General features: G+C 43.7%; 1 protein-coding gene across 20 annotated transcripts in view; it reads left to right on the forward strand.

Annotated features, from left to right (window-relative positions):
* Window positions 1-18,040, forward strand: part of NFIA (nuclear factor I A) — a 350,471-nt gene that overhangs the window by 273,495 nt on the left and 58,936 nt on the right. For 8 of the 20 annotated variants that reach the window (XM_032118438.1, XM_032118436.1, XM_032118437.1 and 5 more), the window contains 2 exons: window positions 14,560-14,646; window positions 15,713-15,751. The exons of 8 other annotated variants lie outside the window; for them this stretch is intronic. In XM_032118438.1, coding sequence (XP_031974329.1) covers window positions 14,560-14,646; window positions 15,713-15,751 — 126 coding nt within the window. The remainder of the gene's footprint in view (window positions 1-14,559; window positions 14,647-15,712; window positions 15,752-18,040) is intronic. 4 more of the 20 variants (XM_032118441.1, XM_032118442.1, XM_032118448.1 and 1 more) reach the window with 1 other exon arrangement.

An 18,040-nucleotide genomic window follows, 5' to 3' on the forward strand; every position in this document is an offset into this window, starting at 1 on the left:
ACCTCTGCTCACGGAGCGGCGAAAACGCGGACAAAAGCTCAGTGCCCACTGGAAGGGAGAGATCACAACCTGCTCTGCAGACACAGATGGCTAAAAACTGATGGGGTCACTGCTTCTGCATCCCTGTCAGGCTGGGGGACAGCTCCCCCCAGAGTTTGGGGTACTCGTTGATGACAAATGTTCTCCATTTGTGCAGCAGCCAGAGGTTGGCTATTAATTCTGCTGTCACTTCTGGTGGTTTTCCCCACATGTGGTCATTACCTCTGGCTCATCCAAGTCCTGGCTTGATGGTGGCACTGAGCTGCTGAGCTGGGCAAGGGAAGTACCCAAAGCCCTACACCTCTAAAGAACCTCTGCTGCTCTTGGCACCACTGGGTGCACATCATGAGGAAGCACAGCTGCCTATGTCAAACTTCCTGAGGTGCTCAGAAAGGCAAGAACAAGTCAGACAAGAGAAGGTTCTTCCTTCCTCATGACCTTCCTCATTTAGCATAGAAAAATCCCAGATTCTGCTTAGTCTTGCCTGTAAAATGGCAGAAAATCACCTTGCAGCATCAGGGACTGTAGCCAGGTACCAACTAGATATAGCTCAGATTCACCAAGCCATCTATCACTGTCACAGCTGTGAAGAAAAAGAGCTTTGTCCTGCCTGCCCACGTGGGATGCACTTCCAAGCCATCCTTGTGCTATATCCACGCAGCCCCACCCCAGTGCTTTCTGCCATGGCTTTCCAGCAGCCTGTCCTCTGAATTCATTGCCTCAGCTTCTCCGTAAAACAGGGTCACTGCAAGAGCACGGCTGACAGAGGGATTACCTGAAGAGCCACAGCTCATCAGTGGTGAAGGACAAATCAGTGCTGAATGTCCTTCCCTGCCAGGGCAGCAGTGGTGTGTCACTGGCACGAGGTGCTCCCCCGAGGGACACATCCTGCTGTGGTCTGTGCACAGACACCACACCTGGGTCTCAAACTAACATGTGCCCTTTTGTGTTTGACATGGGGGTTTCGCCTCCAGAAGTGTAAAATGTTTGAGTGGGGCATCTGCCTAGAAAATAAGTTGGTCACCTGAAAGCTGTACAAGTGATGTTAACATCCCATTTTAGCTGTGGGCTTTTCACAGCATTCCTCTCTGAGAGGGAGCTTTGGAGCCTGGACCAGTTTCAGATCCATCCTTTCCGATGTCTTTGTTTCCAGAGAAAGGCCTTGCCACTTATTTAATCTACAATCAAAATGGTGGCACAGTTTTTAGCACACAATAATCTCTGAGCTTCAGTGTTTTGTTTTCTTCTCAGTGAAGTTTGCAGTAAAAGTTTAAAGACTAAACCCATCTTTTTGTTTGACTTGGCATTTCTTCCCTGCAGCTCATTTTGTGCTGTGTGGGATAACACAGGTATCAGCAGTGCAGAATGATGCTGTTTCAGAAGACAGGCTGAAGTTATATCCTGTGCTGGCAGAGTAGTGCAAGCCAGGTTTCCAAACTCCATAATTAAACCCTGTCCTTTGGGTTACTGGCCAAACAACGGGAGGAGGAAATCAGACCAAGGAAAGGAAGCTTAGACTTGTCTGTGGGATGGCTGCTCTGGCTGGGAAGGAAAGTTCAGAGAGGAGCCAGCAGCCAACCTCCCAGCCCAGTAGGATCCACACCAAAGATAATAATACATCCTTTGCCTTTATTGCCTTTGAGTAGATTGCTTCCTCACAGGAGATTTAGATTTATGCAGAGATAGCTTCTTGGCCTATATGCCTTGACAGGTTTATGGGAGTGAGAGGATGAGTATTCCATCTCTGTGTGTTGCATCTGCTTAATTTTGAGGTGTGCACATGAGAAAGAGGGGAGACTCAAACCCTGGAGCAGGTGTGAAGCACACGTGTGCTCGTGGCACAAGCACTGGGAGAGGGTGGTAGTGAAAGGTGTGGCCTGGGACAGTGCAGGGAAATCAGGTCTGTGTGAGAGGGAGATGGGAGAAATGCGCTTCAAAGAGAGCAAAAGGTACAAGAGAAAGGGAAAATGAGAAGACAGCTTTAGACCATACAGGAGGGAAAAAGAACAAATGCCAGGAAAACAAAGATTTGACTTCCTAGAAAGGAAATATGAAATGGAATATGTGAGCTCCTCTTAGAGAAAGAGAGCACTCCAGGCAGAGGGTTATTTACCGCCAGCCGTGACTAGTCGCTCTACATCTGTCTCCATTTTTTTCTCTTGAACAAATTCCCTTTTTGGATACTTTCTTCCTGCTTTGCTTCCCTGTGATTGCCCCTGTAAGTGGTCTTTGGAGGGCAGGCTGTATGCTCAGAACATATGTGCAAACTGGCAGGAGAACAGAAGAGGACAAAACCACTCTGTGTGCTATTTAGATTAGGCAGTGGATGCTTCCCCCGTGCCTACTCCCGGGGTCCCCGCTGTGTGCAGGATACAGGCTGCACCTATTGTCCATCCACAGCCCTTCCTCTGAGCTTTTACTCGCTCTGCTGAGGCACCCTGATGTCTGTCTCATGTGGAGACTTTGCTGGGTGTAGATCCTCTGTGCTTCACCCACCGGGGTGTAGACCCTCGGTGCTTCACCCCTCAGCAGCACGACCTTCCCATTCGTGGCATATCAGAGTTGTAGTGATGAGCAAAGGACTCAGCCTTGTGTTCTTTAGACCCAGATACTTCCTGCGACCGAGGGTGCAGCACTCTCCTTGTACGTCAGACGTGACAGCCAAAGCAAACCCCAGCATTAATCCCATGTTCCTTGTACTGTACTCCTTGAGGCTCACATCCATTTACCTGCACTCGAAAGCTCCTGGGGAGCTCTCCGACCTAAAAAGGCTGGAGTCTGCCAGAAAAGATGAATTTCCTTTCACAACAGGAAGGCTTAGGAAGTAAAACAAAGCAGACATGTAGTAAATTACTTCTGCTTTTCAAATACCTTTTGCGGTATCCTCCTTACCATTACTTTATCTCAGCACTTTCAGTACATAACTCTTGTTAACTGAGAAGAGGGGCAAGAGAGGATAAAGATGATGTTAGTGAGAAAATAAGGCAGCATCACACTGGCTTTGAACTCCTGCACAAAGCTGGCCCGTGTTCAGTTCTGTGGCAGCTCTGCTTGTAATGGGGGTAAGCCATAATTACAGGTATACGTTTTTTAATTCCATAATAAGCAAAGATTGAGTTAATGTATATCTGTATTCCACTTATGCATTTTTTTAATGCGTTCTCTTGATCCAGTCCAGGAGTAATGTTCGCATTGTGCTCCATCAGTCATTTTGTGAAGTATGTGGATGGAATTTGCCAAGTCTGCCTCCATTGTGTTTCTACAGCGTGGCACGGAAAGAAATGTTTAAGATGCAAATTCAGAGTATCTTATTGGTTTCTTTTCTTAGATCTTCCACTTGTTTCTTTACTTATATCTTCTACCTGTATTCTTAGATCTTCTACTTGTATTTCCACATGGTAGTTTAGTCCTTAGAGGACAGTAATCCCAGGAAAGGTACATGTTTGTACTCCTTGCACTTCTTGAGGTATCTGAGGGCACAAACAGCTCTGCTCTGGTTGTGGTCTTGACCAACTTGGTTTGCAAAATGGCTGGAGCTCTGTGGTCCTTCTTCCACTGAAAGACTGGTAGGGCTGCTCATGTCTTGGTCATCCCCTTGTCCCAGCTCCACCCTGGATATTCCATTCCTGTCCCGCCCTGCTGGGCCTTTGTGTGCCTTCACCTTGAAAACCAGGAACCAAATGAGACTTTCAGTGCAGAAACCTTAAGGAATTAGTAATACTACTTGCACTGCATGGCTCACAGACATATCCACAGTTCCAGGGGCTTAGGATGTTGATAGTTTTATATGAACCTGCAGAAAGCTCGAGAGCTCCCCGTTAGACTTCTGGACTCGTCTGTGGTGATAACGATGTCATTAAAGCTGGCCTCTTGATTGCTCTTTAAGCCACCTGGGCTACTGCTGCTTGTTCCCATGCCACCATCTATGGGACCATCTGAAAACAGTTTCTGAGGAATTTCTATGCAACTGAGGAGCTGAGATCTTATTTTGGAGTATTTCCCTTGCAGTGGCAGTGACCCCTAACTTAATGGTGCCGTGCCTCTCCCTATGGCTGGTTATGGAACAACCACATGCAGGCAACCAAACTCTTGTTTCAATAATGCTTTTCTTAAATCTGGCATGGGCTTTCTCCTCAGCATGCAAGAAAACTTCTCCATATTTACTGAGGAACTTTTATTTATGCCATATGCATCAGAAAAGCTCATTCAGGCATAGTTCAGATGACCACAAGAGTATGTTTTCAATTTCTGTTTGAAATTATATCTTGGAAATTCGAGAGAAAGTGGTATAAGGGAGATCCTGGATCGTGTTCTTTATGCCCTAAGCACAGTTGTTGCCTGGCACTGCCTGGAAGATAAAATATGTGTGGTGTGTCCCAGCATCAACGATGAAGAGTGTGTCTGATCTGTCCTCAGACAAAAGGTCTGTGGGCTCATCAAAGGCCTTGATGTCGTGCACTAACTCAGAGCCCAGAGAAGTTTTCAATGATTGTGCTGCGTTACTGCCAATGATTCAAGGGACTGACTGCAGAAAATATGATGAAAAGCAAGAGAGCCATGTATTATACAAAATAAGGAATAGAAAAATAATCCCTTTTCACTGGGAAAACATTCAACTTCAGACCTGGAGCAGTCAATGTCAAGTAATTCTCTGGCACTACCTTTCAGTGGCTTGCTGCAGTGGGCAGTTTTCACTGGATCATAACTAGACACAGGAATTTCATGATCTTTATTGATTTCCCTGACCTGAACTATTTGGATACCCATAGGCCTCCAGAAGAAAGACAAAGCCTAGGTAACATCACTTTTCCCTAGACCGGAGGAGGTCCAGATCCAGGATCCCTGCCAATTGTATTTACTCAGCATTTCCCAGATGTGACATTGAATTGCCGCCGGTTCTCGGCGTGTGAGGTCAGGGAGTCCCAGAGCTGTTCTGCCTGTACCTGCCTCGTGCAGCAGCTTCATTACACACCTCAGCACATCTCCCAGCAGGCACCAGTGCCATTTTTTCCTCCGTTGAACTTAATATCTTAAGACAGTGGGAACATTTCACACAGAATGGTTCAGGTTGGAAGGGACCACCAAGGGGTCATCTGGTCCCACCTCCCTGCTCAAGCAGGGTCATCCCAGAGCACATGGCACAGTCTTGAATATCTCCAGTGAGGGAGACTCCACACCCTCTCTGGGCAACCCGCTCAGGAAAGAAGTTGTTCCTCATGTTCAGGAGGAACTTCGTTCTTTAACACAGAATTAAACAAGGCCCCACGTGCATGCAGCCGCCTAAAAAGCTGACTCCAAGTGAACAGGTAGATGCTTGAAGTGAAATGTATGATGGGAACACACTTCAAGGAACTCCAGCAGCTGTAGGATACAGAGCTTTTCTTAAATGTCTTTTTTTTCATAGAGTCCATGTGTTGCCATATCCCTGCTCTCTGCATTACAGTATCCCATCAAAACACAAGCTGCCCAGTGGTTTTCAAGAACATAAGATTTTTCTTTTCTTCTAAGAGCAATAACACTTATCAACTTTTACTGAAATACCATATCAGCTCCTTGTCACTGGCAGTCTACAGTTCCTGCCGCTAAAAGTTTAATGCATTTACAGGAGCACTTAGGCATCAAGACTTTGATATCACAATCTGTTAGTCACAGGTGCTACATGATAGGTTTGTGTTAGCACATTATAGATCTTTTATCAGATACTGCACAAAATGTGTGTGTTTCTCTGCCAGGCAATCAGAATCAGGCTGCTGCATAGCTGATGAGTTACTCACCAATATAAGTTGTTGTTTATTTTAAACAGAACTTTCCCAGAACTGCACCTTAATGGGTAAGTTAAACTCTAATTGGTCAAGGCCAGTGAAGACCAGGAACTTAATGGAGCCAGGAAAAATGCAGCAGGTCTATGGTGGTGCTTTGAGCATTGTCAGTCTTTTGCAGTGGCATTCGTCAAGTCAAGTGATTAACATTGCTCATTTGCCATTGCAGACAGAGTCATTTTGACAGCAAATTACCACTGGATCAATAGCTCAGCTTGTCTTTGGCAATTCACGTAGTAGCATGAGACCTGTGACAACATGCCATGCTGCTGGCAGTGCTGCCTCCAAATCATGGAAGGAAGTGGGAGGAGGGGGGAGAACTGCTCACCGAAAAGTCAGTTCAGATTGGAAAGTTCTAGATGTTTTCACATCCCTCCAAGGCTCCTTTTATTTTTTTTCCAGACACTGGACAACACAACAGACTTGGCCTTGGGGTTCAGCCTAAACTGTACTTTCCATTTTTAATAAAATTAGTAATCCCATGCAAGTGTTAAAGCACATGCCTCAGCTTTGCTGTAATCCCCTGAGGAAAACATCCGTTCAGCATGGTCCCGGAGAAGTCGGGCGGTTGGTCAGTGTTGTGGCTTTGCTCTTGCATCTAATTCCAGATGTCAGGAAATGCATCATTTTAAAATGGAGCTGGAGCTGTAGGAGTTCTGAGTTGAAAATGCAGAAAGAATTTTCCTGTAGCTATCAAACCAAAGTTGTTTTCAACTGGCCTGGTGCTAACAGCACCCCTACGTGCTGCTTTCACTGACCTCAGTGACCTAGAGGAAAGCAGATCTTCTGTGCAGTGTCACGAGCAGGAGGTCACCTGAGGTATTCCTGTCACCACACACAATTCACATCACCTGCATCATTTTTTTTGACGTATAGGAAGGGTTCTGTGCATGCAAAACTATTCCCTGACAAAGGCTTCCCAATGAGAGCAGGATTCCTGGGATGGCCGTGCTGTATTGGTCATCCATGGGCCTGACCTTCCTCAGATGTTGTTGGTGGCCAAGCAACATTTTGTTGCCACCTGTTGTTGATCAGAGAATCAAAGAATCACAGCATGGTTTGGCTTGGAAGGGACCCTAAAACCCATCCAGTCCCATCCAGACACCTTCCACCATCCCAGGCTGCTCAGAGCCCCATCCAGCCTGGCCTTGGGCACTTCCAGGGCTGGGCAGTCCTCAACCTCTGTCCACAACAGCCCACAAAATGTAGCTTAGAGCAAGGACAGTGATGTGGCTTGGGCTTCACTTTTGACACCGAGTGAAAGCTACCACCTTCCTTGGCACGGAGACAAAAGCAGACACTTTCTTTCCACAGGTGAGCTCTGAAAGACAGAAGCTCCTCTGGTCCTCTGACTGTGCCTGTGCATTTCTTGTTGATCTGGGGTCTGTCAAACCTGTATCTTTGTGAGCTCCAGACAGGTCTCCTCTGACCCAGAGATCCTTGAAGATCATCTGATAGTGCAGCATGGGGCTGTTCAGTTGCAAAATGGCATTAAACACATTAAAAGTAGTGTAACTGTCTTCCAAAAATTGAACTAGTCTTCTTATTTGCTTCTGAGACCAATTCAGGATGTTTACTTGGATCTATAAACTCTCCTATAAATTAGATCTTGGTTGGGAAATGGACTACATTCCTTTCATGTGCTGTCTTAGCACTTGAGATCAGCAGACTTGCTTTTTCTAATGTGTTTGGGAAGCAGGAGCAATATTTTATCTCCTGTGGTATGCTGCTGGTATAGAAATGTTCAGGCTTATTAATTCTTCAGGACACAGGAAAGTCTTCATCACCTGTGTAGGCAGTCATGGGAAAGGACCCACTGCAATGACTCCATTGAACTCTTTCTTTCTTTTTTTTTTCCTGAGGCAGCTGGAAAATATTAGTAATCTTCAGAGCCCATATACAGTACATATTGAGAGCCAGTAAATGATGCATATTATTGCAAATTCCTGTTCACTTCTGCATTTTATAAAACAGATAACTAAAATACTCACCTAGCCAGATCGGTTCCCCCAGGGATGCACATTTCCAAGCAGAGGACAAACCAAAAACACAGAACAGAACAGAAATTAGCCAAATAGAATGTCTAAGTGTTTGAAACAAATGGTTTTAAGATCACTGAGTAAGGAGCATGACCTCCTTTTGCATCAGTCAAGGCAACTGTGAAACTTTGTGAAAGAAGCTCACCCCAAAACAGATGCTGGGCTATCTTAGGTAAATAAATTACCAAAAAATAATAATAAACCCCCCCCCCTACACTTTTTACAAAGCACAGCTGTGTAAATATTGCATGAGACAGGGGAGAGGGGGAGAGATGTAACATACACCCTTTTTTTATGCAGAAGTTCTGCTCTGGGCACTGTTTATTAACATTCCCAGTACAACCATCACTCCAGTGCCTAGCACACAGTGCAGCTACTGTACTCCCTGCACATGTTTGATCTTGGCTTTAGAGGAGAAAACAGGCTTTATTTTAAAGGAAACATTTTCACCCAAAGATAAAAGGTGCAAGGAAAGGTGTTAGGAGACAGGGAGACTTAAAGAATCATTGAATGGTTTGGGTTGGAAGGGACCTCTAAGCTCATCTTGTTCCACCCCCTGCCATGGGCAGGGACACCTTCCACTATCCCAGCTTGCTCCAAGCCCCCTCCAAGCTGGCCTTGGACACTTCCAGAAGATGGTACAGGACCAGGTACGGGAAGAAGACCATATCTTATCTCTTTTTCCCATTCTCTTTCCCACACTTTCTGCCACACTGACTTTAGATGTGCCCCTGCTTCTGCCCCAGGTGAGGAGCAATTCTCCCTAATTTCCTTGTGCTGGATGCCTACTGCAATTTTCCTGCTTCTCAACTTCCAGGTACAGCACATTCCAGCTACAAAAACTGGCATCTGCCCACAGAGAGGAGCAAATGGCTCTTCTTAGCTAGACCAAAGGCTCACCTTATGCAGGTCGCTGTCTCTTACAAGAGCTGGTGGTGGACACTTAAGGAAAGGTAACAACAGCAGGAGAGGCATCCAGTGATGCTTTTCAGAGTACAGCCTCATGGATTTTGGCAGCAAACAGCTTGATTTCATGAGCCAGAGGTTCTGTTCACATCTTTGTGTTTGGCTGCCTTCAGTGAACTTTCCTTTCAGAGATGTGCTTTTAACCCATGCTTTATTTTGGCCTCCACAACATCCCGTGGCAGAAAGTTCCAGTTTTACTCTGTGCTGCATAAGGAAGAACCACTTCTTTTGTCTGTTGCCTGATCATTTTGCTGGATGCTTCTTAGTGGTTTTCTTTTTCACTGCCAGAAGCAGTGAATAAATCATTCCCCAGTTACTTTCTTTACTTTCCTTCAAGTTAAGTGCTGCCCCAACACTTTGACCGCAGCAGTCAGCGAGCACAGGGAAGCACAGAAATCCATCTAGCAGCTTGTTAGCTCAGGTAACAATTTGGCTGAGTGGCTGCAGAGCCATCTTATACCTGCAGGAACATCTGTGTGCTGTGACAGCGGCTGTGTGTTCGCCCAAAGTGGGTATTCTGTGACTTCCACCCCAGAGCTCATGGTGTGAATGCAGTGACCCCCCAGAGAGCCTAAAGAAGGGATGATGTTTAAGTTCTTTCAATTTCCAGCTCCAAAGAAACTTAAACCTCAGCAGTGTCTTCATCTAGCATGGCTACAGCTCTGTTCTGGTTCCATCTTGCTCAGGGAAGAGCAGGAGATCCACAACCTCCTCCACCTCTGCTTGTTCACATCACTCCAGCACAGCCCTACTGACATCATCCTTTCTGCTCTTCCCTTACATCAATGCCCACTGCTATTTTTAGTGTTACATACACCAAAAAGCATAACATTAGAGATCCTCTTGCTAAAATTAGCTGGAAAATTATAGGCTGTTTTACTGTTTTGTGCATAGTCTTCATTTGCCTCAATAGGATTTGCGCACAGATCTTTGAACCCCCAAAAGCTGGACAAGTGAGGTGGTACCTGCAGTCCTCAGCTTCAAGAGCAGCACTCTGGAAAAAAATGGGACTGTTTTATATCAGCAAGGGTTGGAGGCAAAGTCTTAGGTTCCACCTATAGGAGGGAAATACTTTTATTTAAAAAAAAATAAGGATTTACAATCAACGAGATTTGAAAAATATGAATGTATGGATTATCTTTCTTCGCATTTAGTGTTTTATTGCAGCAGCCCACGTTTGTCTCCAGGAGTATTATCCATGATGCAGCACACTAATGCACTACCTTGCTCTGAACAGGAGAAAGCACTTTGGATGTAGTCCAGATTTAACCCTGTCTTAGGGCTTGCTTTTACTTTTACCCAAAATAACAGCAAGTGGAAGTAAAGCATCATCCTGACTCTTCCTTGGGGCGTGGCCAATCCTGCGTGTGAGGGGCAGCTTTGAGTCAGAGGGTGGTGCTCAGTCCCACTTGGCTCATGACTCCACTGCCTCGCTCTGCCCTTTCAGCCCCTACAACGCACCTCTGTTCTCCATCCTTGAGTGGAAACCCCTCGGCTGCATGTAGCCTAAACCTGCTTTGCAAGGAGCTGCTTCTGGCTGCCAGAGGGAAGGTTCGACATCTGACATCAGATTGATCCCTGAAAACACCCCTGTCATCCAGGCAGAATTGCAAATTCTGTCTGTTTGGAGGTTTTAAAAATTAAAAGATTCTCCCAAACAGCTGTGTTTCTTATGCAAATCCCCTGCCAAATGGTACCTTGTAAAAGTGTTAAAGAAATTGTTTGTCCTCTGTTAAAAAATTATCATCCCGAAACCCATTAATTTGATGGGGAGAAAGGTTTTAGGAGGACAAAGCAGGCTTACAAAGTGCATTTCTCCCATGCCCTGTGAACTGTTGTGCTATTGTGGTTTTACAGTGCTATTTCTCCACTTTTGCTGGATTTTTCTCTTTAATGTTATGTGGAAAACCCTGAACAAAAACTGGCACTTAATTCTGAGTAAACAGTGGTAGCGACTGAATAGAAACTTGATGTCAAATATACAGCCACCCTGGGAAAGTCAAAATCCATTGCTTTCTCCTCTCTTCCAGTTGTGTCCTCCTTAAGCATATTATTCATAAAATTAGTGATTTAAAAAGGCATCGAAACATTATTTTTCATATTCATAGCGTCACTTTAAAAAAAAATGGTTAAAAATCGATTTGCTGGCCTCTTGGGGAAATGCTGTAATGTTTTTGGCTGTCTCCTACTTTCTGCTGCCAGCTAAAAGTACCATCTGGCTTGTTTAGGGCCCTTTTCCATATCAGGTGCTTCCAAAATTCTCCCCAACCAGAGGATTGTTTCGTTGGGTTGCTCTGCCTGCTGAGGCGTGTGTCCTGGGCTGGGAATCCTACTGCTTCTGTTCCCTGCCATCTTGCTGACAGTGGTGTGTGTATGTTTGGGCACGGATCTTGCTGCCTCTCTCCCAAGGACATTTGCATCATTGTCAGCTGCACATATTAAATTGATATGCAGGGCTCAGAAACACGTATCCCATCTTTTTGTCCCTTTGTTTGTGCAATTGTTGTGGTTTTAATTCTTCTTTGACACCTGGAATATCACAAAGCTGCTGATAATCTGTTGGCTACTAAGGGAAATGACATTGATAGAAGGATAATGTGTGTCAGACTTATATCTCGATAATTGCAGACACACCCCGAACCCTCGCAGCTCAGGGAATGAATATCCTAAATCCATTATTAATTTGGAGAGTCGCATGTGGCAGTTGGCTGTGGTGTCATCCTCTCGCTGCAAGAGTCACTTGCAAGGGATTTTAAGGCAGTTTTGGTTAATTCTGCATCGCTGTGTCGATTTATGCCTCGTACGAGTCGTTTTTGGTGCGTCCTTGCTGCCATTTCGCGGCAGCGTGAGGAGCTGTAACAAAATGGGGTTGATGTCCTAACTCCTCATGGAAGGAAGGCAGCTCCCCATGTGCCTTCTCCTGCCCAGGAATACCATCCCAACGAGCTGAGAACTGATGCTCTCTACGTGGTACCAGTTGACAGCAGTCGACAGTGACACTTTCTCCTCAGGATTCTTTGTTTTTCAAATTTGCTGGTTTACTTGGAAATAGAAACCCACCCCTAAAGGATTTATGAGTAGATTTGAAGCACTGTAGTTGCAAAGTCTAGGCTTGATGTGATTGTGTGGGAACAGGAAGGGTGTTTTGGAGCAGCTACTGCCATAAGCTGTCTTGTCCTATTTCAAAAATGATCTGTGCCATACACTGCTGACTTTTCCTGTCCATCCATTAAAAAGTGAATTATGAAGAGTGCTGAGACAAACAGATAGGAGTTTAACCTTGTTAGTAAATATCAGGTAGCTGATATATACTGCTAGAATGTTACATCACAGCCTTGCTCTTCAATATAAGTTTATGAAATTATCTTGTTACTATATAAACTGCCTTGGCTGGGTACATTCTTCCAGAGGGTTATTGTTTGCTGGATGCTGGCACAGTAGCATGACTCCGAAGAGTCAGTTCACGATCTGGTGAATTTTAAAGACTTGGGAGATGGCCATATCTATTTTTCAGCAAAGGAATGAAAGCTTTTTTTTTTTTTTCCCCTAAGGTATTAAAAGCTTCAAAAGATGTGCTGAAATGAAAAGGAAGTAATGGCTAAAGCCTGGATGGGAAGTAGTGCCTCAGAGTTGTTTATTTGCTTGTTTCCCCCAAAATCTTAATATTTTAAGTACAAGTTAATATTTTAAGTCAAATAAACCTGTTCTGTGAACTAGTAAGATACTTGAACTATTATCACACATTATTCATTTATTTCTGTGTGAGTGCAATAAAAATTTTACAAGCTGTAATCTTGTTCTTTTAATAGAGAGAAAACTATGCAGAATATGTTGCTTAGAGTATTAGATAAGCTGCAGTATGTTAATCAAATATTTTCATGATATGAGGGCAGTTGAGAAAACAGTACAATTTTTGCTAATGGCACTGGTAAGTAAACGGATCTATCATTACATTGTCATGAAAAGTGACATTGAGCAGAAACACCCTGCCAATCCCTAGAAGATAAGCATTTAATGTAATTAGACAGACACTGTCTCCTTTGTTGAACGTAGCATTAATCACCCAGAGAAGTCCAACTTTATATGAAATGGCTTTTTCTGCTATGTCTTTGTATTAGAAAGCTTCTCACACGGTTTTGCCACGATGATATGTTTGAAGAAATGACTGCAACAGCTACACGGGTTTCCTCATGACACATTTCCTGCTGTTCTGTGTTCCATAATATTTAATTCTTTTTATTTAGCAGTGTTGCATTATATAGCTGCGACTTGTTCCTAAGTCTAGAAACCTACATGCAGTTGGAGCTGAACCTCTTTGAACCAGTGTAATGCATTCAACTTGTGAAATACAAAAGCAACACAGATAGCTTCCATTATGTTCTTCAGTCCTTCCTCTGTGCTGTTAGGACAGGTTCATTGTTATGGCATAAGCAAAATGTTTCTTGCCTCAACTGCTAGTCCATAATATCACACACAAATAAAAGAAAAAGAAAAAGAACTTCTTTTTATGAAAATCTCATTGTTAAATGGATGAAAAATGTTGCCCCCTTCCAGAATTCATTGGCACTACATTTTTTTTTCCTCCCTTTTTTTTTTTTTCTTTTTTTTTTCCCCTCTCTCCTCTGTTGCTTGTAATTTGTACTGTGAAACGCTGTCTGGTTATGAACTGGTATCAATTTGAGTCAGTGCACAGCTGTGTCTTCCCACCTTCTCAGTGGTGCCGAGGGCTTTGAAGGGAAAGAAAAGGGTTTAGTCAGAGATGACAGCAAACTTCACCGGGTAACAGGTGGAGGTCAAGTCGGTTTATTTGTTGGGCTGAACAGAGTGCAGAGATGAAAAATCTTTGCCATAATAAGGTTTAGGAAGAAAATGCTGACTAGTCTAAGCTTTGATTCCAGCTGACAGATCCTTTTCTAGTGTTCATTACTTGATTTCACAGTTCAGGCAATTTTAAGAGGCTTAAAATTATGTTTCTGCTCTCCTCTATAAAACTTTTCGATCACTTTCTAATTTTTGCTTTAAGTAAAGTTATAGGGACTCCCTGATATATCACTCCTGCCTGTAGACTCTTACAAAGTCAATTTGCCATCAAAAATGTAAGGATAAGCCTTTTTTTTTTTTTGATCCCTGCTTTTACCAATTCTTTTAATAAATGAAGTAAAAAAATTCACATGTAGGCACCGATTTGACTAGAAAATTAAAACTTTCTAAAAAACCCCCTGAAAAGTGGATAGTAAACTAAGCAGGATGCTGAAGAAGCCAGTGTTCCTGTCTGGGAATATGGGATTTCTGTGTTAGTGAAGCCCAGAGCGCTGAGTGTCAGTCCCCGAGTGCTGGCGAGCCGTGCTCCGTCCCGAAAGGGAGCCACAGGCAGGCCCTGGAGAATCAGAGCAGAACGTGCTGACATTGTGTGGCAGTGCTGGGACTGGGGTGACCTGTCAGCATCGCTGCACACACAAAGGGATTTCACTGGGCCGAGCTGCCAGGCTTGGGGTCTCTCCGAGTGCAGCCTCCTGCCCTTCCCTGTGCCAGCTGCTGGGAGGGACACGGAGGCGTTTCTCCTCTCCCACCCTTTTTCTTCCACCACCACCACCTGCTTCCTACCTGCTGGAGTGGGCAGAATAGGATTATCTTTAGCCATTTGCTAAAATCTTCCCCCTCAGACTTTCTATTACTTCTGCATTCATTCTTTGCAGGAAGAGGAAACTCACTGGTCAAACCCTTGGACACCAGAATAGTTGCATGCAGTTTCCCAGGGAGCCAGATAGCTCTAAAGCTTCCCAGTGAGTGACAGTTTCTCTCTTCTATTCTTCTGAAACATGTGTTTTACACATATACTGAAAAATGTTAATATCAATTTACAGCCAGATTCTTGCTTTTTTTTTCTTTTTTTTTTTTTTTTAAGAAAGATTTTAAAAATCAAATCTCCCAAAGTATTTACACTTAGAGCACCTCAGCACACATGTCACTTTTTTTACGTAGGAAAAAGTGTTGGATGCTCTTAAACACAAAACATCATTGGGCTTGAAAGCTGTTAGCTCATTCTGAGTTAGTGGCAAGAACGCTGGACTTGCCAGCACCAAACTGTGAAACCTTTTCTGTGTGACTGGTAGAAATCTCATGGGGGTAGAAATCAAAAAAAAAAAAAGGGGAGGAGGGGGGGGTGTAAATCTGTGCATTTGGATTCGAGCAGCTTCGATACCATGATATAAACTTTGTCCTAGAAGTCCTTGAATCACAAATCATTGGGAGAGTGTTTTGGAGAATTATCACTGTATGCTTTCCCTGGTCTTTTACTCTTTTCTAGGCGTCCATTAGTTCCCACTGTCAGGGAGAGGATTCTGGACTAGGTGGATCCCTGTAATCTGATTTGGCATGGCTATTTTTCTGTGTTCCTAAGCTCATGAGATCAAGTTATGTAGGATTATTTCATAATGCCAGAGCAGCAGTTTCTGAGGTTGGACAAAGCTATCTAGCAAAAGTGTCTGATAAAAGAAAAATCCTATCCCATACTGTAGCTTTCTTGGTCCAGTGAAGCAGCATCCTCACGCACACAAATCTTGTAAAGTTGCTTCTGATAGCTCCCTGTGTCCCTTGGTTTTTGTAAGCTAAAGTGCCATTTTCCTTTTTACAGCTTAATTGAACCTAAATGCACCCATTTTCTGCAATGTGGTATTTTGGTAATTTTGCTATTTGCTCGTAACTTTTCCCTTAAGCAAACTGAAAGCTTCCCCTTTATCACTTCACTGGGCCAAGATTTCACACAGTATCCTGCTTGCTACAAAATATGATAGTGTTCTCTCTCACCTTGTTTCTTTTTTCTTCTTTTACTTTCTTTTATAAAATCAGGATATCTAAGAAACCCCGAACACCGCGGAGCACTTCATGGTGGGTGTGCTTATTCAAACAATGCCAATGCTCTTGTTCTCGGTGCACAGACTTTTTGTGTTGGTTGGGGGGGATGTCCCAGGTGTCCCCTCTTGTGTGGATTCTCCGGTGTCTAGTAAGGACAGAGCTCGTGCCAAGCACTTTGCCAGAGTGCCAGCGCTGGAGGGAGCACTCACATGTCACCTTTGCCCTTGCCATGCCTCTTTTCGTGGAATTTGCAGGGAGATTTCCCCTGGGAGCCCTCTGCCTCTCTGTCAGGTGTGTTTTCACCTGTTCAGTGGGTGACAGAGGGGCTGGGCAGCTGCCAGGAGCAGACCTGCAGGCAGCAGGGCCATCCAGGCTCCTCTGGAAACGATGCCAAAGCCAAGCTGCCGTGCTCTGCCTTTCCTCAGGGGATCCTGTAGCCACTGGGAATGCAGAGAAGGGAGGCTGATCTCACCTGTCTGATACCACCTGTGGGGAAGTGGTTTCAGTCTCTCTGCCTGGGAGCTGCTGGTGGCAGGTGCCCAGTGGCATTCCAGTGTGCAGCTGGAAATGGGCATTCCCAGGAAGGAGCACAGCAGCTGTAGGTCAGCTACAAATTGTTTCTGGTGTTACGGAGAGTTCGGTCCCGTGACTGTCACACCCGGGCAGTCAGAGGGTGGAAACACAAAGAACCACTGGATAGCAAAACATAACAGTTCCATGAGTACACTCTCGACCTGCCAAATTATAAATCCCTTGGTACAATGCACAGGAGTTCACTTTGCAACTCTTTCTTCCTTTGGAATAACCTATAAACTCTTCACCTCAAATTGTGCAGAAATCAGGTGGCTTTACAGTCCGTGGTAAATCACCTGGGCTATTTTCAATCCTGGCCACAGCTCTTCTATTAATTAAAACACATGTTCAGTGGCAGTGTACACCGATTAAATCTTCAAAACCAATATTAGCACCAAACTTAGTCTTGTCATCATGAAAGTCATTTGAAAATATCACATGCAGTAACTGAGGTCACAAGTCGAGAAAATCTGCATATTTACCCATCTCCATCTCATGCCTGGGGTGTTTAGCAGCCATCATTGTTACATATAGCCTGGGTAGCCAATGATGGTTTGATGACATGCAAATAACGAGCAAATGATTTTTCAGAAAATTAAATAAATAAAACCCAAAAAATTTGACTCCATCCTCTTCAGTTACTAAAATTCCCTTTAGTATCACTTGCAATTTAGGATCCATATGCATCTCAGGAAGATATAGTTGAAACATAAATCTATTCTGGGTCTTTTACTTGCAAAAATATCATACCTCAGCTATAATCATATGCAAAGACTTTTTAGAGGGCTTTGTAAATGCCATCCAAATTTATGATGGCATTTTTTGCCTTGCAGCTATAGATGTTCCATCCCCAAAGCACCCACATAAAGGTATATTCTCCTATGGATGGCTGCAGTTTGTCCCTGCTGCTATATCTAATCTGCCAAGTGTGCTGAAAAACTCTCAAGTAGCATTTGAAATGAAACAAATGTAGTCATGAATTTTAGACAAGATGTCTAAAGACGTCATTAGAAATTTTTTTTTTTTTTCTTCTTGCAATAGATATTTATACAATGGAAAATGATGCCGAAGCTGACATTAACTCAAAGGGAAAATTGAACTGTTATCCTGCTGTTTATTCCTTTTCTCATTAAAGTTTTTAAATATATAACTCATGAAATTATGTTTTGAAGAAATTGGTAAGATGTTGAGTACTAGTTTATTAGTTATTGAAAGAACTGCTTGGGTGGCAGAGCAGGAATGAAGCCTAACTTAAGTGATCTAAAACAATCCAGATGATGCTGTAAACACAGACACAAACAGACAAGGTAATACACTCTATGAGAACGTTGTACCAAACAATTTAGGCAGACTTTCATGGGTAGGATTTTAAAATAATTGTGAATGTTGTAGTGCTCGGCTTTAAAATTCTGTAGGTAAGGTTGTCCATCACTATAAACTGGTATTTCTCCTTCATAAATGGATCAGTGCTCATTTGCAAAGGAGAAGTTTCAACCTTCTTTTTCCCTAAGTGACATCAGAATTTTGATTCTAACTTGAATTATCATTTTTGGCTAAAAATTGCTGAGGAGTCCAAAAGCATTTAAAACCTAAAGCCATTGAATCCATTTAATGCGCCTTTGGCACCTCTCTCTCTCAGTCCTTTTTGAACATTCTGGTCCTCATTTTAATCAATCTCTTTTTATTAAGTTCTTTGGCTCATTTACTTGTACGTGCATTTGCTTTATTTTATTTGGAACATTTCTTTTG

Source organism: Corvus moneduloides, chromosome 9 (assembly GCF_009650955.1).
Source record: "Corvus moneduloides isolate bCorMon1 chromosome 9, bCorMon1.pri, whole genome shotgun sequence".
NCBI lineage: Eukaryota > Metazoa > Chordata > Aves > Passeriformes > Corvidae > Corvus > Corvus moneduloides.